The sequence below is a fragment of the Gallus gallus genome, chromosome 3 (assembly GCF_016699485.2).
Source record: "Gallus gallus isolate bGalGal1 chromosome 3, bGalGal1.mat.broiler.GRCg7b, whole genome shotgun sequence".
Lineage (NCBI taxonomy): Eukaryota > Metazoa > Chordata > Aves > Galliformes > Phasianidae > Gallus > Gallus gallus.
In genome coordinates, this window is record NC_052534.1 from 53,657,523 (window position 1) to 53,679,742 (window position 22,220).

Sequence of the window (22,220 nt, forward strand, 5' to 3'; positions counted from 1 at the left end):
GGGCAGCGCCCTCCTCCGTGGCATTGCCGGGGCTGAGCTCCCCGCCGCGGAGCCCCGCTTTGTTCCCGAGGGAGCCCACAAACACACGTGTCGGCCGGGCAGGGGGGAGTGGGGCCTCTGGATGCTGTCCTGCGTGGCCCCGCGCGTGTGTGTGTCCCTCCGTGTGCGTGTGTGTGTGCGCGCTGGGTGTTGGTTGGTTTTCGTTGTTTTTTTTTTTTTTTTTTTTTTTTTTTTTTTCCCCTCGCTTGCTCCAGGTTTTACTTCTGGTTGCCTGTAAGGGTTTTGCTCCTCCCTTCTGAAATCCTATATTAGCTGTGGCCAAAGCTGGGTAAGAAACACAGCTCATTGTTGGCAAGTGCCGATGAGCCTCGCAGAGGAGTGAGGAGCGGCGCTGGGGCTGCGGCAGCGGCAGCGGCAGCGGCAGAGCCCCGCCGTCACGTCAGCCCGGGAGAGGAGGGCAGCGCGCTCTATGCGGGGTGACTGCTGCTGACTGATTCCACCGCCACCTTTGAAGGGAAGGAAGAAGGCAGCCGGGAGGTGAGTGCGGAGGTTGGGCAGCTGCTGCGGTGCGTCCCTTTTGTGTGCGGCAGGAAAGACGCGACCGCTTAAACGCGCGAGAAAAGGTGCTCGTCGGCTGCGCGGCTTAAATCTCCTCATCTGCGCCTTGCGGTATCTGAATTTATTTCTTTTTAATTGGGACTTAATTCCAAAAGTTGCTGACAGCGGCGGGGTGGGACTTCCCGGTTCTTTGCTAGCTCTCCGCAAGTTGGCGGAGCGCCTTTGAACGAACGCCGCTTGTGACACACGCGGGGCTCGGGAGGCGCGGGGCCCCCGTCCGGGAGGAGGCGGCTGTGCCGGGTGCCGCACTCCGCCGATGGTGCGCACAAGTTGGAGCGGGCGGGCGCGCCGCACGCCGGCTGAGCGGAGGGGAGAGGGGCGTTCGCAGGGCGGGCGCCGCTCGCGTTTCTCCCTTTGTACTCCACGGTAGAGACGCGGTAGGGAGATTCCCCCTGGAAGGAGGACGGCGAGCGGCGCGGCGGCTTTCCTCGGGCCGGCGGTTGAGGGGCGTTCTCTTTAACGCGCTCGCTTTCCAGGTGGGAGATGGCGGAACACATGATGGCCATGAACCACGGGCGATTCCCCGACGGCGCCGGCGGGCTCCACCACCACCCCGCGCACCGGCTGGGCATGGGGCAGTTCGCCGCCCCCCACCACCACCAGCACCAGCAGCAGCAGCCGCACGCCTTCAGCGCCCTGATGGGAGACCATATACATTACGGAGCGGGCAATATGAACGCGAGCGGCGGGGTCCGGCACGCCATGGGGCCGGGCGGCGTGGGAGGGGGGCACCCGGCCGGCAGCATGCCGCCCCCCGCCCGCTTCAGCGGCTCCCAGTTCATGGCCGCCCCCGTGGGCAGCCCGGGAGGGCAGCTGAGCGCCAGCATGCAGCTGCAGAAGCTCAACAACCAGTACTTCAGCCACCACCCGTACCCGCACGGCCACTACGTGCCGGACTTGCACCCCGGCGGCCACCCGCTGAGCGGCGGCGGACAGCATTTCAGGGACTGCAACCCCAAGCACGGCGGCGGAGGCAGCGGCTTGCCGCCCGCCGTGCCCCACGTCCCCGCGGCGATGCTGCCGCCCAATGTCATAGACACTGACTTCATCGACGAGGAGGTCCTCATGTCCTTAGTCATCGAAATGGGGCTGGATCGCATCAAGGAGCTGCCCGAGCTGTGGTTGGGACAGAACGAGTTTGACTTCATGACGGACTTCGTTTGCAAACAGCAGCCCAGCAGGGTGAGCTGCTGATTCATTTCCAACAAACAAAGGACTTTCTAGCGGTGCGAGTGAAAACATTCCCCCCGACGCGGTGTCTCACTTTTCGCTGCCCGAAAAGGTGAGAATCTGGAAAGCAGAGTAAACTATGCGCTTGCGTAAACTCTTTTCTTTTTTTTTTTTTCTTTTTTTTTCTTTTTTAATTGCTGCCACTTTTTATTTTTGTAGCCTCGACATTCACGTGTCCTCCCCCCGCCCCCCCCCCCCCCCTCCCATCCTTCCCCCGTCCCCCCGGGGATCGTTCCCATCGAACTGTGCCTTTGGGCGCTGTTTGCCCCCTCCCCTCTCCTCATTTCCTCGCAGGAACGTGCCCATCACTCCCACCGTGCTGAACAGATAGATGTTAATCTCGGCGAACTGCTTGATCTTGGGGATTTTGGAAACGCCGGTTTCCGATGACTCGAGCTGCATTCAAATTCTGAGGGAACAGGGAAAAAGGCATTCGTTGGTTGCATGAACTTTGAAGGGCAGATACTACTGCACAAATGCTGCCATCTTGCTTAATTTTTAACTATGCATCGCAGTGCAGACTAATAAATACATTCTTTTATTTTGTTTGTCGGAGACGCTAAACTGGAAGCTTAGCAGATGTGGGCCAAACCTTTCCGGATCAGAACAATTAATACTGTTACTTAAGAGTCTGCTGCCCATTCCCCCTCCCCCATATGTACAGACAATAATATGGTGTGGATGGAATGCTGACTAGTGGCAAACATTTCACAGGTCTTCTTTATCTCTCTCTATTTCTTTTTTTTTTTTTTTTAATTTTTATTTTAGTTCCGATTATTTTCCTGTCTTCAGCATTTGGACACTGTGCTAATATAGTTTATTCCGTACATGAAAAGATACTACTGTGTTGAAAGCTTTTCAGGAAATTTTGACAGTATTTTTGTACAAAACATTTTTTTGAGGAAAATATTGTTAATTTATTCTATTTTAATTTGCCAACGTCAATAAAAAGTTAAGAAATGCTTTAGTTTTTCTAGAAGTCATTTACCAGTATTTTTCTTCAGAACTCCCCCCGCTGTCCCCGGTAAGTAGAGCATCTCTCCGTAGTACCATGTTGGTGTTCAAAAAGGCATTCCAGGATATAAGGTACACCGCACCCCTATATATGTCACGGTGAACTCGGTAGGTGAGCGGGATTTAAACATACTTACAGCATACAGCCTCATACGTAGCATTGTAATATGCCTGTCAGTGTGGTTTTATGAAATACAAAGTTGCCCAGATGCGACTTTTTTGTGACTTGCCAACATACTTGCTTTAAATGTAGTTGTCCAGAGTTATGATGCATAAAGTATTTATTATATTTATCTATTAAACTTGTAATTTTATAAATCCGCTTTCACTTATACAGTAGACTTTTTTTTTTTCCTTTTTTGTATATTTATTATCTCACCTGAAAGAACTACTTTGAAAGATTGTTTGACAGGTAATAACTTCTTGTAACTTGGGGAAGGAGGGTGGTGGGCTTCCTCCTCTTCCAAAGAGGGTTAACAGAGGGGAGCGCAGCCCAGATCTGCATCACGTCAGCACCGACCTCATTCCATTCCTAGAGACTTAGGGAGAAGCTAGTGTATATTCCTTAAATATTCCACCATGGGACATCTCTAACCCCTTTCTCCCATAGAATTGCTACCCACTGAGACAAATCCATAAATATCCACTTTAAATATCTGGGAGAGAAAAAGGCCCCTTTTCGTAGAGCAGATGACATCTTGCTCCTCCAGTGCCAACTGTTGCAGACTTCTGCCCTCACTCCTTTGGCAAAGCTGATGTGTAAGTTACTGCTTCAGAGAGGACTGCAGGACCAGGCCCTGGTAATACACATATTCCCATTCAATTCCCAAATTTGACGCAGGACCGATGCCTCCATGCTTTCTTTTTGCTTAACTTTTCCAACCTTTTGTTCTGAGTTTATTAGGAAGAAGAGCAGCGTGGTGGAGGTAGTTAAAGTTTAAACCTGGGCACACAAACAGGGGAGGATATCACCACACCATGGGAGTGCAAACAGCGGACTTTTTAATCCAGTGGGGAAAATAAACTGATTGCTATTGATAAAAAAAAAAAAAAACTGCCCCAGCTGGTGAGTAAAGTGCTATTTGGCCTTCTTTGCCCTTGTATGGACATGAAGGAGTTAATATGCTTTATGATGGTTTAAAAAAAAAAAAAAGTGCTATAATATTAACACAAGTAGATATAAGGAAGTGAACGCTTCTGGGGAAGTCTGATGATAACATGGTCCTCGCAGCTGGTAACAGCCCATTGTTAGACAACCCAAGAGCTTAAAAATGACAGTCTGGTTCCAGCCAGTGCTTGCTCATGTTGTGTGGCAGCAAACTGAACACCAAGTGGGAGCATTTAAAATAGCATAAGAGTGTTAAGAATGCAGGTGTACTTCTAAGAGCCATCGCCCAACTTGCCACTATATAAATCCCTTTTCTATGCTAAGGCTTTTGATTTGATCTGCACACATTGCGTTGCTTTCTTCTGTAGAGCTCTGGAGAGTCTCTTCTGAATCTGATCAACTTCTTACAGAGCAGACTATCAAATTATGGGCATACCAAACAGCATCAATGTTTAAATCCCCTACATTCTCCCAAAACAAAAGGAGATATTCCCGCTTATAAAGTACTTTTGCTTCATAATGTTGGTTAAGCAGAAGATTCTTCACGGTTGAGACATCACTACTAAAGTCATAGAATCATTGAATGGCTTAGGCTAGAAGAAACCTTAAAGGTCATCCAGTTCCACCCGCCTTTGCCATGGGCAGGGCTCCCCCCCACCAGATTAGGCTGCCCAGGGCCCCCATCCAACCACGCCTTGAGCGCCTCCAGGGATGGGGCACCACAGCTTCTCTGGGCTGCTGTGCCAGTGCCTCACCACTCTCTGAGTAAAGAATCTCAACATCTAATCTAAATCCTTTTCCAGGGGCAGGCAGTTGCACGGGCATACTGGCAAAGCCTATCGGCGTACAACCCTGTAAAACTCCCAAGAGCTGCTGCAGCCACCTAAGGCTCCGATGTTGGGCTAGGCGTTGTCAAGGATTTTTTGCAAATTCTCAAAAGTGAACCCTGGGGAAATTTGCAAAACAATCATATTGCCTACACTGTCCCTTAATTTCTAATGAAGAGTCACATCCCAGGGGATATTACAGTTCTGTGTATTCTTATGCATAATAGCATCTACTGAACAATATTGGGGGCCTGACCCTCATCTTCCTGAGCTGAACCCCATGGTAATGCTCCCAATGGCTCGTGCAGCTGAAGCGGCAATCGGCCTTCGAGTTGATCCTATTCGGCTTATAAATAAGTTAAAATAATTTATTATTTGAGCACAGTGATCAGTGAAAAACACACAGTGACCCAGTTTTCCAGCTACCGTCAGACACTGGCCAATGACGCTGTAGCCCTGCGTCCCATTAGGTTGCTTTTAGCACAGGAAACTTGACCTCTGTACTTTGGCTGTTTTTCAAGAACTTCGAACACGGTACATGGGATCTGCTCCTCTTTAAGCCACGTCCATAAATAGCCACGCTGCTTTATTCGGTACGGAGATCAGCCTTAAGCTGCCCCGCCACGCGAGACACGCTGGGTGGAAAAAGAGGCGCTGATGTGTGCCATCCTCTGCCTATTCCACCGGGGCTGAAGAAGGTACGGACGGCAGCTGGGCAGGGTGAGGAAGCGCCGCTCCTACTGCGGCCGCAGCTGCACGCCGGGCCCGGGGATACCGGGGGCACCGGGCAAGGCCCCGCCAGAGCACCTGCGCGGGGCGGTGCGGAGCGGCGGCACTATGGCGCCCCCCTGTGGGAGAGCGCCGGCCCCGCGGTAGGCAGCCCGACGGGATGCGGGGCCTCACGAAATTTCTTACCGTGGCTTTTAGAAAAAGAGCAAACCAAGCTCGGGAGGGGGGGAAAGAAAAAAAAAAAAAAAGAAAAAAAAAAAAAAAGCCTGTTGGTCGCAGGTCTTATTTAAAAACAAACAGGCAAAACCGAAAAAAAAAAAAACCCAAAACACCGTTATATAAACAAGGATTATCCCTCGCTTATCTTGTCTTGCAAGGGGGATTGGAAAATTCCAACATCTGGATTTGTAGAGTTCCTTTCATTTGTTTCTCTCTTTTTTTTAACTTTTTCTTTCCTTTTCTTTTCTCTTTTCTTTTCTTTTCTTTTCTTTTCTTTTCTTTTCTTTTCTTTTCTTTTCTTTTCTTTTCTTTTCTTTTCCCCAGGAGATGTTTTCCACACACCACATCCTCCAGGGGATTTGGGTGCAAAAGCACTGTGGATCACTGGTGTTGGGCCAAAGGCTGTGGCGCATATCAGTGGTGCCACATGGCAATACTTCCTGATGACATGAAGCATTTCTGTAGCTCATCCCAGCTGTGTGGCCCAGTGGGACCTAACATGGGGCTGCTACCAAATGGCCCATTGCCCCCTTGAACTGGAAATTTTGCAGGACCTGGAGTGGGCAGGGGCATGGAGACAGGGGAGATGGTGCCAGAAAAAGGCAGTTCTTATCCAAAAACAGTGACAGAAAAGAAGTAGTTCTCATCCATGACCTTACCACTATCCTTCTTGAAGCCTTCATTTCCTCCAAAATGCTTTACTGAGGGGCTATCACAGACAGGAATAAGAAGTGTCTGTGTTACAGATCTGGACTACGTGTACTGACCTTAACCTGATCTATTTCTGTATCATCACTCCTAGGCATAGATGTGTGAACAAGGACTATGTGACATTGGCAGGAACAGTTTAAATGATTATATATATATATATAAATATTCAGGCATATACATTAGATAAAATTGTATGTGCATTAAAGCTAAGCTGAGGAACCAAAGCAATTGGGAACTCATGGCAGCAGCACTTTCTCAGGGTTCCGTGGATTCTAAGTGAATCGTGTTGTCAGTACTGAGGAGGTGTTTCATATCTTTTCTTCAAATATATTTACACATTTCAATATGGTGCCACTATGTGCTCACGCACAAGAGAAAGCTGAGTCCCAGTAACTGCAATGATAATGAGATACATCAAATGACTGAACAGATGAGCCACTGCTATGGTAGGTTCTCTGTTATTTGCCTCGTTTTAGAAGGAAATTTGCAGCAGCAGGTTTTTAATAGAGAAGGATCAGGTATTTCAGTCCCAGTCCATCTGCTGTGCCCTCCCCCCCTTAAAAAATTACACAGGGGCAATTTGATCCCAAACCTGAAGCAGACTTTTTCAGACACATCTTTAGCATACTTAAAACAAGTAAAGTTTTTTCCAGCTGATCACTTCTCTCACCTTCTTCTTTCAGCAGGACGTTTTGTTCTTTTGGTTTATTGCAATGTTCACCTGACAATATATTCCCTACTTTGCCAAGAATAAAGTAAAATAAAATAAGCTTTCAGAAACTCCTAAAACTCTAGTTGAAGACAATAGAGCAAGTACAAAGCATCTCTTAATCACAGAAGCTAAATATTTAGCAGATGGTCGTCACGAGGAGATCCTGGAGCTGCACCTACTTATCTGCAGTTCTGACACTGAGCCTCCTAACAATTGCTCTGTGCATGTGATACCACAGCCTGCTTAGCAAACATGAGTACGCTGCCCGAGAGAGGGTGGAGTTGTTGAAAGTCTTTAAAACGTCTTATCTGCTGCTATTTAAACAGAAGTAACACAGAGGATTTCAGATTTCTCACTCTCTTTACCAGGATAAGTACTTAAAGGCTTGCAACTCAGAATGCTTTTTTCTTCCAGCAACGTTATTTAGTCTAGCAATCAATATTATCTCAGTCTACAAACACGTCCTCCATCAGCTTCGAATGAAGCAATGTATGTATTTTGAAGGCAGGAGTGGATTCCTGGGATTTTCCAAAGACAAATCATTGCAGCAAGCCTCTGCACACACTTGTTTTGTACAGAAGCTAAATAGTGATAGTTTGGGTTGCTCTTAGGCAGGGTGTGGGGCTGCTTCTCTGCAGGCTGCACTAAGGCTAGTGCATGATCCAGCAAGGAGGTGAAGGATAAGGCATGTGCATGGTGTGGAGATGAGTATACACATTTCTAAGTGGCAGGAAAAAAAATAATAAAACAGAACAGTTACAGTCACCACAAAGAAAGTTTTAAGGATTAGGTGTCAGGAGAACAGTCCCCTTCCCAGTCCATCACCATTCAATAAGCTGTTTTATCCAAAACACAGACTCGTGCTTAGTCCTCCTTCAAGCCAACTTTTCCATTTTTAAAACCCCTATAATAATTTGCACTCATGTTGTAGGGTAGTTCTCTGGTGGCCAGGAGGTATCACAGACCCCATGTTTTCTCCTCGCCTACGTTTAATCAGGGCGAAACCAAGCCGTTGAAGGTAACCTGATCTAGCTGTGGTGTCCCTGCCCATTGCAGGGGGGTTGAACTAGGTGGCCCTCACCGGTCCCTCCCAACTCTAAGGATTCTATGATTCTATGAAGGTGTTTTGAGTGCATGGTGTGTGCCTTTGGGATGCACGCTGACCTTGTGTGGTTGCAGCTGTGTGGGGGAGGGTGACAGCTGATCCCACACATCACCTCGTGTGTGACTTTACCCTACAGGGCCAAGAGCAGCCTCTGACAGGCATCTCACCCCATGTCCTGCTTTGTGAACTGGGACCAGCTGCGCTGCAATGGAAGCCAGCAGTGCTCATGGTGGGACTGCTGCTCCTCTTCCCTCACTCTTACCTTCTGAGACAACGTCTTCTTGCCAGACCACTTAATCAAGCACTTCATATTAAAGACAACACAGAGATAATCATACAGAATTTTCAAAGCCTCTGTTTAAATGGCTGAAATGTGCCTGGAGGTGTTCAGGTTCAAATCACGGTTTAATAATTGAAACAGAGGGAACAGTTTAACGCGACGAATGACTGCAGAAAGGCTGCAGTACCGGGCGTTTGTCCACTAGGTGTAGCTGAAACCCTGCATTTCTTATTGATTAAAGCCGAAAAGAGAAGCCTTTACTTCGTGGTATGCATTTAAACTGAACGGAAAGTCATCAGAATGAAAAGTGGTAAATGCTTATGGAGCAGAGCCTTCATCTAATGCAAGAACTGCACCCAGGCCCACAACAGCACCATCACAAAAACAGATTGATTTGTATAGGGACTCTCTCCTAACTTTGTAATCTGGAAGTCTTTTGGACACGATTCATTCCACATGTAAATTCCACAGGTAGTGAAATGCCCTCCATAGAAAGCTATTAGAAACTTTGGTTTTGATTACATGTTTTGTCCCAAACATTATTACCAGAGGCTCTATTTTGAGATTGGCTCCATAAAACAAAACAGTAAATAACAATGGTGAAGTGAAGCACTTCTAAAACCCGGATCTAATTCTCCATTTTTATTTTGGCCTAAAGAAGAGAGGTGTGATACTTTGCTTCCGTGCTCCTCTTTCTGGCCTCTCTACCCTTTGCTGCACATAACAGCTTAGTCCTGAATGGTAATCTCATTCCTCTGCTTAAGAGAAGGCAAACAAGAGCAGTTCTGGTGTATAAGCTGAATTCTGGAGGCTCATTTTCCATTTTGTTGATTTCTTGTATAGTGAATTTTCAAAAGGCAATGATCTTGATTTGTGAATTGTGAACACTACAGGAATTATTCCCTGCAATTTTCACCAAGATCTAGGCAGATGATGCCCTGGGTCTAGTTCTGGTCTAGATAAATGCTTGGCCAGAGGTGTCCAACTCAAAGATCCAGCCTTGACAGACAGATTACCCAGTAAAGCTACACCCTTGGGATCCCTTTTCAAGTGCAGGCAGAACTTCATACCAAGACTGCACTGCACATTCTGAGTCTAATACAGTTATTCTGGTGTTCTCTTAAGCCACCCACCAGTATCAGTGAGCTTGAAAGTGCTCTGAGAGCATTATTATTTAAAGACGACAATTCACAGCTTAACCATGGCACACTGTGTTGGTGTAAGCCAGACTTTGGTCTCATGAATCCTTCCTGAAACTCTGGAATAGTAACACTGAACCAAGTTAAAACATTCCACAAACACAGTACTATAGATATAAACATTAACCATCCCCTGTAACTCCAGCACCTTTTGTTAAGATCATGATTTAAGACTACCTTGTCAGAGTTCACAACCACTGTGATGACCAGGGGTCTATCCAAGCTCCTAATTAACTGAATTCACATATATATTATATTTGAGCATATGCTTATCATGACATTTGGATCAGGATGGATTCATACATTTTTAATCCATGTTTGCATCACCCTGGTAGCAGTCAGCCTGTACCTACTGAAAAGGAAAGGAAGGTAGATGGAAAGCTGTTATGACGTTTCTTGCTAAATCTGATCAACTAACTTTTTCCTAAAATGTCTGTGGCTTTGTTTATTTTTTTCCCCTCCACAAAAGTGAAGAGCTCCAAACTGCTTTTGGTCAGTGGCTTCTGCCAGCCTCTTTCGTTCTGAGGAAATTGCATATTACTTTTTCAGGAAACTTAAGTATATGCATGCTGACATCTTCACTCTCATGTATATCTTAGGGGGATAGGTACTTTTCTCTTCCTGCTTGTTGTGCTAAAATAATGAAGTAGATATATCTCATTTAATATTCCAACCAGTTCAGGTTTCCAGTAAAATGTTTGTTGTTATCAAGTGGATTTCATACTCTGCTTTAGAAAGGCAAGTTGCCAGCTTATACTTCCTTGTGCAGCGGTTACTGAGTTCGTGATTCCTCAGCATGTGTTGCCTGAGATGGATGATCATGCTGAAATGCTGTATTTTGCTCTTCTTCCACCTTTTAATCAAGGTTACCTGGAAAACTGATGACCTGTGCATATCCTTGACACCTGACAGTCTAGGAAGGAACAGAATGACAGAACAGGACTGCGAGATTGATAAAGTGTTAGAAGAACCCAGTTTGTCAAACATCTTGTTGAAAAGACAGCAAGCCAGCTGTAAAGCAACCACACATTCTCCTCGTTTACTCACAGCTGACACAAGTATTTGGTACTTTCTCAGTGACTTCTTGCCTGACATGCCCTCCAATTGCTTTTACCTTTTTGTAATTGTTTGGCAAATAGGTTAGAAAGAAGAACAGGACTAAAGACAGATATTTTCTTTTCCATGCTCTGGCTGATGAAACAGTCTCCAGCCTTACAAACAGTGTCTATTCTTCTTGCTTACTCTACTGGGTGATCTTGCTGTGTTCAAAGATTACACCATTTTTTTTCCCCCACCATATTTAGCCTGTGTAGACACAGGGAGAACTCTCACATTCCACGTGAATTCCCTAATACCAAGAAACCTCCCTACTTGGTACTGCTGGATACTGGGAGACTGCTTCATACTACTTATATCGCACAAAATTTGTCCTAAGGTCTGTGTGAAACACCAAGGTAGAGAAAGAGTCACCACTGATCTCTTTCCAATAGAACGACTAGACAAAATAGCTCTGGGTAAATGTATTTCCTACCTTAAGAATCTTCCTAAAAGCAATGCTTATGGTGCCAGACAGGTTTGTAGAAAAAAGATACTGAGATGTAAATCCCAGTATCTGTCACCCACTGTCACCCACTATGGCCGGTGTGGTCCTTCTCAGTGCACAAAAGAGATCAGGAGGCATTTTGAGAGAAATAGACCTTGTTCAGACAGCATGGAAGAAGTACTAGTGGAATGAACATAGATCCATATGCAGTTTTTGTATTATCCCAATCCCTTTTCTTCATAATTTAACTGGCTTAAAGATTTAAGAATTTTACAGGACCCTCTTCCCTGAGAAATAGAAGATTCACAGAAGAGAGTGAGTATCTTGCATCAGTTGTTGCTATTTTGGGCTGGTGTGGTAGCTTGAGGTACAAATATGGAGCAGAAGACCCATGTTAACAGAGTACAAAGGAAGGTGTCCCTGGCATTGGGTAACTTACTCACTGGTTATCCTATAAGGCATGTGGGAGAACAAATGATGAGGAGAAAAAAATATATGAGAAAAGGTAATACTAGTTTGTTATTAGAACAACGACACAACAGTGTATGATTTTAATTACCTTGTCCTGAATACATTTTTGTGAGGTGGAATTCCCCTCCATTCTAAGCAAGCAACTCCAGTCCTCGTGTATAAAGCGAGCACACCTCAATTAACGTAGAAAAGCATCTGAACACATCCACATGACCTTCAGCAAGTCTTTATTTATTGTGCATTAACATCTAACACTGTATGTCTCAGTTTACTCTTCAGGCAATGAGTACACTGCGCTTTTTGCTGCTCAAGGTTGAACTTGCTTAATAGATTACATTAGATGCTTGCAGGCAAGCTACTGCACAACTGGAAACCACTGCCATGAAAGCTTGCTCCTAAATTTCAACTCAAAACATTTGTTTTAAATATTTCAATCATAGATAACCATAACCTTCAGTAAAACACATTTTAGCTCCAGAAAACAAGTACTAGCAACCAAAGAAAAAGATAAACAGGGACTACAAGTGTGTCTTCTAATGCTATAGGAACACAGCTGATATTGCAGACAGCTGATGGTGGTTTCAGAGTGTCAGCATGAAATAGAATTATTCTCTCTGATTCCACAAAGGGTGCTAAACAGCTGATTTTTCCCTGGTTCAGCAATTCCCAATACTCCAACTGCTATGGGAGTATCCAATTTACATGGTCACTCCAAAGTAACTGAGATTTGAGATCTATACCATGCTACCTTTCAGAGTGCTTTAAGGGGGGGGGGGGGGGGGGAGAAGGGGGGGAAGTATATTAGTGGAGTTTTGGAGACATACCTGAAGGTTTCTGAGACTGAATTTTACAAATATGTCTTTCCATACCTCCCTGTTCAAGCCTATGATCTAAGTTAGGGATCAAATTTGCCTCTCACAAGAAATACAACAGGCATACTTGCATTTTTTATGTACACAAAATGCAGTTTTGCTATATTCTAGCAAAGTTATTGACACTGATGTCACCTTTGTCATACTTGTCTTTCAGCTCAGAAAAACATAAAAGTCATTCAATCATTTCATTGTTCATCCTTCTGTCTGTTGGGATTTATTTTCCTCCTTTGTTTTTATTCATTTGGTCCACCAAAAGGTGGCATGTCTAAGAAGGAAATTCTTCCTGGACTACTAGGAAAACCTTATCCACACACACAACTAGAACTGTTTTACTGTTTCAATATATTAACACCCATATACCTTTTTCACCCTTTTGCATTTCCCCTGCAGTGATTCTTTTTCCACGCATGTCTTAAAATAGGTCATTGGTGTTTACATCAGCAGCCATTTTAGACATTGCACAGTAGTACTGCCAGCTCTGCAAGCCACTGTGCAGCTCCTCCTGAACTAACAGTTCATCAGCCACTCCATAATTATCCTATAAAATTAGGGTCTCATTACAACTCATTTCACTATTGTTGCCTCTATTATTTCTCATTCTGCATGTCTTTAACTTCCAGCACAAATGTCTCCATTACTTCCAACTTTCCTTTAAGTATTACAGCAGTCTGCATGCTTCCCATTGTATCAGCCACTGTTCTTCCAACTCGTGTTCTTAGCTAAGTTAGTCATTACCTTAGCATTGCTCAGCCCCTCATGACCTCAGATTCTTTTATATTGTCAGCAGAGTTTGGATCTCATCTTTTCCAGAGAAAGATGTTTAGCTCCTATTTTGAAATGCTTTACTGCCCATGTGCAGCTCCTATAACTGAGAGGGCTAGTCTTCAATTTCTGATTTGTTTATTCTCCATTCTGCTCACCAACAGGTGTTCCTCATGAAATCTATGGGAGCTCCACATATAGAGCAGCTGCAGGACCAAGCTCTTAATACATCTTCTCCTTTCCTAAGTTTTTGCAAGCCAGATCAAGTGGCAGTATTAATACATGTACATATATATATAGTTCAAATGAATGTTACCAGAAAACTGAAGGGACTAGAAAAGGGAAGGAAAGAGGAAAAGCACCTTTATACAATTCAGTTTACACTATCCTATTGGAATAGATAACTTTCTTCTCTGTAAGTCATCCTTGACTGATGTCTGATGTCTGATATGTGATTTACAGCGTGACTGCATCTGAATTGGGCCCAGAGATCTCCCCGGTAGGATCACAGAATGTGCAGGGTAGACAGTTGACTGGGCCCAAATCTACTCCCACTATCTTTTGATAAAAGGTTGCTTCTAGCTGGAGGGACATCACTTTTAGATTAGATTAAAAATAGACAGCTTTGGTATGCAGTATGTTTTAAAAGTTTCAGACTTGATTTTATGTTAGCTTAAAAAGATGTAACTCAACAGAAACTTCACTGCAGCACCAGTATAACTGGAATCAGATAACACTGCTCTTTTCCTTCCTAATAAATTATCCGAATATAGTGGAGGAAGGTTATTTCCAAACTGCAGAGATGCATTCAGGTGTGACTGTATGCCTTACCTGAGGGATTCTTTTACCTCATGTGTCATTTTTCAAGTGAATCTCTTCTCCATTTTGCCAAATTCTTCAAATAGAACATAGCATAATGTATTTATGGAGAGTCTATCTCTTGGGCAAGCTGAAGCAGTGGAAATTGCCTGTAGAAAATTGAGACTCTGATAATTGATTTTGCTTTCTCTTAAGGTTTCAAAAGACTTGAATCTTTCCAGGAATAAATCAAAAACTGTTTAGTAGCAAACCATGGGGAATTCCTCCAGTTTCTTAGACTGGTTTCCTCACTAAAACTCAGAAATTATATTCTTACTGATGTAGATTAAGAATTAAATTATTTGCTTAAATTAGTTATGTCTAATACCTATTGGGATTTTCTGTGTCAGCCAATTTGGCTGTGTTATTAACCGCCATTTGTAGCCAGGATCTTAGAGTTGTAAGGATGAAACCTGCAAACCTTAGTTATATGACGAATGCTTCAGGCCATAAAATCTTATTAGAAGGCAAATCATAACCTCTCAACCCTTTTGAGATTGATTTGGAGCTAGAAAATCTGCAGAAAATTAATGCTGTATGGAGCACCTGCTTTGTGCATGCAAATAAATGTAAATATCTTTTTTTTTTTTTTTAAACATAGGACTCAGCAGGAGAGGAATGATTCCCAAGAGGTCACCATGCAAAATGTCTGCTTGGTTCAGATGTTTACAGCACTTCTATAGAACTAAATTAAACCCAGTGGAGATCAGTCTTGACAGACCTGGCATTGGGACATCACAGGATTCCTCTCATGGCGCTCTGTTCCCACACCAGGGGTATGCTGCCTGACTCAGTAGGCTTCTGACTTCTAGACCACTGCATACACAACACTGTGCTTTGGTGACTCAAGACCTTTGTGAGAGCTATGTTTGGACCAAATTATTCATATATGCTATGCTTTTGTCATATATATTACATGTAATAAAACATGTAACATATATATATTACACGTAATAAAACACTATGTGGTTTATTATTATGGTATAAGAGTGTTATGCAAATGTACAGTAGCGCAGAGATTATGGTACATAATGGTTTAAACAGAATGGATCAATTTTGTTTCCAATATAATTAGGAGAAGCAGCAGTGTTACAGGAAGTGACTCTGCCCAGGTACAATATAATCTGAAAGACCTGCATCTGCCCAAAAATAAATTAAGAACTGCTAAGCAGGAAAACTGTGAAGACCATCAAATTATTAACAAGTTTTCTTCGCTAAGATCCAGAAATTACTCTTTCCCTGCTACAGACCTGGCACTGAAGTGTCAGGCCATGGAGGTTCTGCTGCAGTCCACATCCCTATGTATGATATGACCAGGAGCAGTTGTCTCTGGATTTTCTTGTACTGTTGGCAAGCAGGAGCATGTGGAGCAGAGCAGCTACTCTTTGCAGAGAGTTGCAAAATGCATGGTTGTTTCTACAGGCCAAAATCCAGTAGATCCCTTACAGTCCTTGGGATCTGCATATACATGCTACTCACATGCTCGGGACCAAGGATTTTATTTTTCCCTTTCCATTTCCTGACTTCCTTATTGCATTAATGAGAACAATTCAGAACATGCAGCTTTGGATTTATTGTAGCTAATATTTATAAGGATGGCTCCAACTAATTCCTTGTTATCAGTACTCTCCAAAGCCTCCAACACACAACCAAGTTGTCACTGCCCATGAATCCTTGCATGCTATTGAGGTACGATAACAGTCCGTGTGCATGCCATTTGTTGCAAAAATGAATGAACACATAATAGTCCTACCATGGTGAGAGAATAGGTGATGCAGAACTTGTCTTGCCTTCTGTTTACCAAGGAGTGGGCAACTTTCTGTAACTCAGCTGTTGCTTAGCTCCTTGGTAGATCAGTTGTTCACTTTGATAACAGAAAGGAAAATGAAGAAGGGGCTGGAGCAGAATTCTCCATTCAAAACAGAAGGAACACAAGAAGCCTGTACACTCTTATCTTCACTTATATTCACTTTGCTCACTCTGCCATATCACAAACAACCACAGAGTTTTATCTTCTCTCAAAACATGCCCAGCCACTTTCCAGTCCCTCCAAAAGATTCCCCAACATTTCAAGCACCTTTTCTTTGTCCTTAAATCTGTGACTTCCTTAAGACCACTGCTGAGCTTCCATCAGTGTCTGAAGAAGGTTTAAAGAACTGTTTTTTTTTTCTTTAAGCCACATAGCCCACATATCTCCAGATCATATGAGCTGCCTTTTCCAAGCAGATAACTATCTCCACAAAGGAAGACCTTTAGTCCTCTGAAGAGAAAGACCAGGATGCTCTCAACATATCAAACACCTCCAAGCCAGTACTTCTGGATATTGAGCTGCCCCAGTACTGCTCTCTCTCACATCCTCATGAATCAGATATTGCTACAAAACATTTCTAGATCATCCAGTGCCACACAATGGGTCAGTTTAAGAAATTACTCCAAATTGCTGTAGTATATACTTATTTTTCCTCCTATTGTTGCTCTGAGCTTTATTATTTTCCACTGGAGCCAAAGTCCTATTTCTCTTCTCATAGCACTGCCTGCCACTTCCATCACCAGCCTATTGCTTCCCAGTTGTTTGCATTTTTGTGCATTAAACTGACCTACATCTCTCCCTAGGGAGTAAGCAGCAGATGGTCCTTAGGCCATCTGGCATCTCAAGATGCTGACTGAGTGACTTGTGGGCCACAGCAGTGGGAGATGCTGGTCGCTGGATAAACAGCATGCAGCTGAACTCCCTGGGGAGTGCTTGGTTGTTTATACAAACAACTTCAGGCCAGAGCGAGCCTGCACGGTAACGTGAAGAAAGTAGGTCAGGCAGGTTACCTTGGCAGCAACAAAAACATCTATTTGAGAGCTCCTCGATTCAAAGGGAGGACTACACCAGCCATCTCTCCTAGCATTCCAATTGCAGAAATGGGTCCATTCACTGTAGGGACACTGGTGGCTGGAGTTGGATTATTTGCCCCATGAGATGGCTGGGGGAGGTGGGATGTTCAGCCTGGAGAAGGGAGAGCTTTGAGAGCTCCAAACTGCAGCTCTACAGTACCTATGAGATTAACAAGAAGACAGATAGAGGCTCTCCATAGAGTGTAGGTGGGAGGACAGGAAGCTGAAACAAGGAGGTTCAACCTAGATATGAGGAGAAACTTTTTCACCTTGAGGACAGTCAAGCAGCAGGACAGGTTGCCCAGAGAGGTCACACAGTCTCTTAATACTAATACTTAATACAGGCCTTGAGAGACCTGGCCTGAGTTCAAAGCTAAGCTTGCTTTGAGCAAGAGGTTGGACAAGAGACCTCCAGTGGTCCTCCTGTGAGTCTATGACCATGAATCAGTGAGGTTTATAACAAATCCAGTCCAGATCTCAAGTTGCAAAGGGCAGTCACTGGTGTGAGCTCACATTGTGGAAAGCCACTCCAGTCTTCCTGGTGTAGACAGAAGACTTAGACAGAGTTTTACCAGTCCATGTTTAGTAAAGATAAATTTCACAGAGCACAACACATTAAATCCTTGATGGACTAAGACTTAGCTTTCAAGAGTAGCAGCTGTATTTGAATCCTTCCTGTATCTCTTCTTTCTAAGGGCCCGAGTGTCTGACCTCTCGTGCTATCTCTGTCAGAGAAGGGAATAGCCAACATAGCTGGGTTATGCTGCCAACTAGTAGGCAGCTTCCCTGCTCGCCTATCACAGCCAGTCCCCTGCACAGTGTGCAGTTGGGCTCTGCAGTGGTTGTTCTTGCTGTGTCACTCTCGCCTTCCCCCTTGCTTGGTCTTCTTGGTGGCAGGATTATAATCCAGTGTCCTGCTGCTGTCGTGCCCTGGTTTGAGGTTTTTGCCTGACTTCTGCCTGCACTTCTCTTTGCTCTGGTAAGTCTGACAAACAGTTTCCCTGCTGTTACTGCTGGTGACATGGCACAAGGAGTTTAATCTAAGTGCTTTCCTTTGAGACAATCAGCCCGCTTTCCTTGGAATAGCCTTAAAAGCCTGGGCACTGTGTGGCATGTGAGGAAAACAGGAGAGCATGGGAGCCCATTGGTGAAAGGACAAAATGCTTCTCTAATGAGCAATCAAAAAAATGTAAGCTGACTTGGGAGAGCTGGCCTTTGGGTGCAAATAGAGGCTATGGCAGTGACAACAAAAACTGATGAAGAGTCAGATGCCACACGAAATACAAGACAGGCGATGTCAGAAAGTCTCTGGGTCTGGGCTTTCTCCATGCTTGTAAGAAAACATGTCACCCAATGACCAGTTTTGTTTGATTTTGTACTAGAAAATCGTGCATAAATCACAACGCTATTCAACTGCAGCACGTAGTTGATAGAGCTGATTTTGTCATAGTGTTCTGAAGTAATATATAGAACAGCCTTTAGGCTATAAGAAGGCACTTCTGTATTTCTGGAGGGTAATTGGAGCTACACCACTGCTGGCCATTTCAGGGTTTAATGTTTGCTGCTTTGAAGTGTTATGTAGTTCAGTCTGGTGATATGCTGAAGTAAAGCTTTAGGTTTTATTGGCATATGCTGCCTGGAATAATTATATGGAACATTTTGTTTTAGGGAACTTACATGTGTGAGTATGTGAATTTTGAGCAAAAAGTGCGAAATACTATTCCCCATTTTAGAAGTGCTTAAAATAACTCCTGGCTGCAGAGCAGGTGCCATGTGTCTTTCAGTTGGATACATGGGGAGGCAGGTGCTAAATATAGGCGAATTAGTAAACCGTCCAGAAGTTCAGACTGAAAGAAGGGAAGGACAAAGAAATTCCCGTGAGAAGGAAGGGTGAGAGTTGTGTTCAAAATTAAAAAAATATTGTGACAGCATGAAAGCCCAAGCTCAAGAGCTGTGTTTTATGCTCAGTTTGTGCTGGGATAAAGCCTCCAGTTACAGCAGCAGTTCCACCCCAGCAGTGCGAGGAGGGCTGGCACAGGGCACTGCGTGGGGTGGTTTGTCCAGCAGCACCAACACAGCTCATGCATCTATGTTAAATCAGGCATGGGCTTTTGCTTCACCAGCCTTTTGCTTTGGAAGCACTGATGGATGTCTAAGCACAGTGAACGCGGATTGTGCCGTACATGTGAAATACTAAGGGATATGGTCAGATCTAAACTAACTCAGGATGTTACCTAACTGAACTTGCACACATTTTTTTCTGTTGCCTCTGGTTATGCTGTGTGCTTGCCCCATTTATGCGTCCTCTCGTTCAACATGCTGATTGCATCAGCCCCAGGCACCAATCTCACTGCAGGACAGCAGGTCTGGCCAGGAGTCCTCCTACAGAAAGGCATCAACCAGTTCCTGGCATCTGTCACCTCCCACCCAAGGCTGGGGCAGTGTTCCAAGGAGGTCTGTCCTTCTCTTGAGTTATGCTGAATGTTTACTGAGGGAGGAGAGGAAGGGAGAAGAGGCTCTGCCACAGTCAGCACAGGGAGGCAGTAGGCTCTCAGGGTGCTTCCTAGTGGAGGAAGACCATCCCTACAGCTAGGCCCTGGGTTTTCCTGGCCAGGCAGCTAAGAGCTGCATTGTCAACACTTCCTCCCAGCCATGACTTGCCATGCTCTCCCCACAGACTCCAGCCTGGTTTTCTCTAACTTTGCTCAGGATGAGCTTCGGGTTTCATATTTACACTCAGAATCAAAGTGAAACACACACACACCTAGGGTCTGGGCTTGAAAGTTAGACTGACTATCTCAAGCAGACACAGAGCTAAAAATTGCAAGGATGATGTAGAAACAACACTGTATGGTTGTGTTATTTTCTCAATCAAAGGAATATCTGTAGGGAGCAACTGTGACTGAAATCAAACTTGCATGCAAAAAGTCAGGGCTGAAAGAAATACTGATCTCAGGGTTGTGGAATGAGTCCAGAGTTTGGGAGTGCAGGAGGAAAAGAGTAAACATGACCAAACACTCAGAGTCAATCAGATGACTGGTCAGTCCTATCCCTCACCATAAAATAAGCTAAGGCCCTATAGAAAATACGTGTGTGTGGAGACAACGTTGATAGCAGTAGGAGTCACAGAAGCCAAGAGGCAAAGAGTCAAAAATTGGGCTCTGTCCCCTTTGCTTCAGACTGTTGGAAGCTAAGGAACTGAGGAATTTCTCTGCTGGGATCAGTCACCTAATTTTTAGACATTACTGTGTCTGCGACAGCAGCAATGTAAATACTCTGGGATTTCTTTAGATTGGCATTGTAAGTCTTTTATGGCCTGATAAGACAGAACTCCTGATGCATATCAAAGTTAAACAGGTTGGAGCAAGAGCAGGACTGGGGATTACTGTAAAATTTCCCAGCGCCAAAGGCTGTTTTCAGAAGATGAGAGCTGCTCTGTCTTCCTGAATATAAACTCTCTCACACTGTGGAATCCATTACACAAAACAAGGTGCTAAGTCTTAACAGACATTGTGTTTGTGCTGAAAGCAGTTATCAGATCTCCGATTTAGCCTAAAGGAGAATGAAAGAGAATGTTAAAATATTTGCTTGTCTGTGTAAATACGATCCCCAGTATGATACAGCAAGTGGCAATCCTTGAGTCACTGGGTATTTCTGTGGTTCCTGTCTGCTTACCATTTCAGGCTGGTGGCCTTAACCTCAGCACATGTAAATTGCCGTGGTTTCAGAAACTTATAACTAATCCCCTGCTAATCAGGAATGATATAGATTATATCAGGGAACATTTCCTGTGAGGTCAACTTTTGTTTTGTTTGTTTCCAAACATTCAGTCCCTCTTCAGTTCACCCACGTGCTCCACTTATAACTGAGAAACACTGTTTATAACTCAATCATCGTTGCTGATTTAGAGCCTACTGTGTTTGCAGGCAGACTTGGTGATTCACTTAGGAGGAAAACCTTAGCCAGATGGCGCTGCTTCATGAGTGACACTGTTAAGTCTTTGAAGAGAGCCATGAGCCAGCATGATGACATGGCTGATGGGAGTAGGGAATTCACCCCAAGGAGCCATGATATGGGTTAGGGTCACAACTGGGTCTGTGGGGGATTTGGGGATAGATACAGCCTGCAAATCCACCAGCACTTTCCCAGTGATAGGGAAGGTCCATGGGCAAGCAGGGAAGCCCTGCTGATGCATTCAGGTCTGGGACAAAGCAAATAGAGGCTGAAGATGTGCATGGATGTGCCTGGGACCTTGCTGTGATGGAGTGGTCTAGTGGTATGCCCACAGCTGAAAAGCAGCTCCCGAGGGAAAGCAGGGCCAGGTTCTGGCTTCCAGTGCTCTTCACAAGAGCTCCTAGTGGAAAAGAGCTGACATGGGGCACAGCCAGCCCATTTCACGTCTTCAACAAGACTTCAGGGGTGCACTGAGAGTCCTGACAGCAGGAACATCAACATGTGCCTTCTTACAGAGAGAGGGATATAGGCAGAAGATAAATTCGTGTTTGGGAGTGAAGCATTTGTGATCTGACTATCCTTCTGTGTTGAACATATTACAAAACAACTTGGCTTAAATTGGGGATATATTTCACAATTTTTTTTCCTGTCTAGACAAGAGCTGGTGATCCTGGATTTTCTATCTGATTGATCGCCAATTGCCAATTATCTCAAATTAATGAATACAATTGTAAATACTAGTCTGAACATGTCAGAAACAAAAACATATTTTGCAGAGCTTCTAGCTTAGCATTTACAATAATATTACTGAAGTAGAATTAATTGGCTGTCAATTAATGCTAGTTAAAACAAGATCACAAACTTCTGCCTAACCTGAAATTGCTTACCTAAACTGCACATGTAAGGACTAATCTTTCAAGATAAATTAAGGTCAATAGGACACCAAATCTGACTGATATAAGTTTACAATCACTTTTCAGACCGTGCCAGATGTAGGAAGAAAAGAATCAGATTTGTCTGCCTGATGGGTTCCATGGGACTGTGTCCAACAGTCTTTCCAAATCATTGCTGTTGGTGAGTTCTGGTTGGAGTTCTGTAGATATCAGTTTTCAGGCACATTCT

At 44.4% G+C, this 22,220-nt stretch overlaps 2 protein-coding genes across 6 annotated transcripts in view; both read left to right on the top strand.

Moving 5' to 3' along the window:
• Positions 1-337: 337 nt before the first annotated feature.
• On the top strand, positions 338-15,234 carry CITED2 (Cbp/p300 interacting transactivator with Glu/Asp rich carboxy-terminal domain 2). 4 transcript variants are annotated; one of them, NM_206844.2, is made up of 2 exons: positions 338-537; positions 1,095-2,815. In NM_206844.2, the coding sequence occupies exon 2, from the start codon at positions 1,102-1,104 to the stop codon at positions 1,810-1,812; it is 711 nt and encodes a 236-aa protein (NP_996726.1). In that variant the 5' UTR covers positions 338-537; positions 1,095-1,101; the 3' UTR covers positions 1,813-2,815. The 4 variants fall into 4 exon arrangements, 3 of the variants coding, with proteins under 3 accessions (NP_996726.1, XP_040552694.1, XP_046794374.1); XM_040696760.2 differs by lacking the exon at positions 338-537 and adding an exon at positions 553-669; XM_046938418.1 differs by lacking the exon at positions 338-537 and adding an exon at positions 825-995.
• Positions 15,235-18,013: 2,779 nt separating this feature from the next.
• TXLNB (taxilin beta) overlaps positions 18,014-22,220 on the top strand; it is a 36,964-nt gene continuing 32,757 nt past the window's right edge. The window contains exon 1 of one of the 2 annotated variants that reach the window (NM_204754.2): positions 18,014-18,123. The gene's annotated coding sequence lies outside the window, so the exon portion shown is untranslated. Of the gene's footprint in view, positions 18,124-22,079; positions 22,173-22,220 lie in introns of those variants that run through there. The other variant, XM_040696762.2, reaches the window with a different exon arrangement.

Bases quoted from the DNA above. Each gene is read 5' to 3' on its own strand.
- CITED2 (NM_206844.2), top strand. From the start codon at position 1,102: ATGGCGGAACACATGATGGCCATGAACCACGGGCGATTCCCCGACGGC.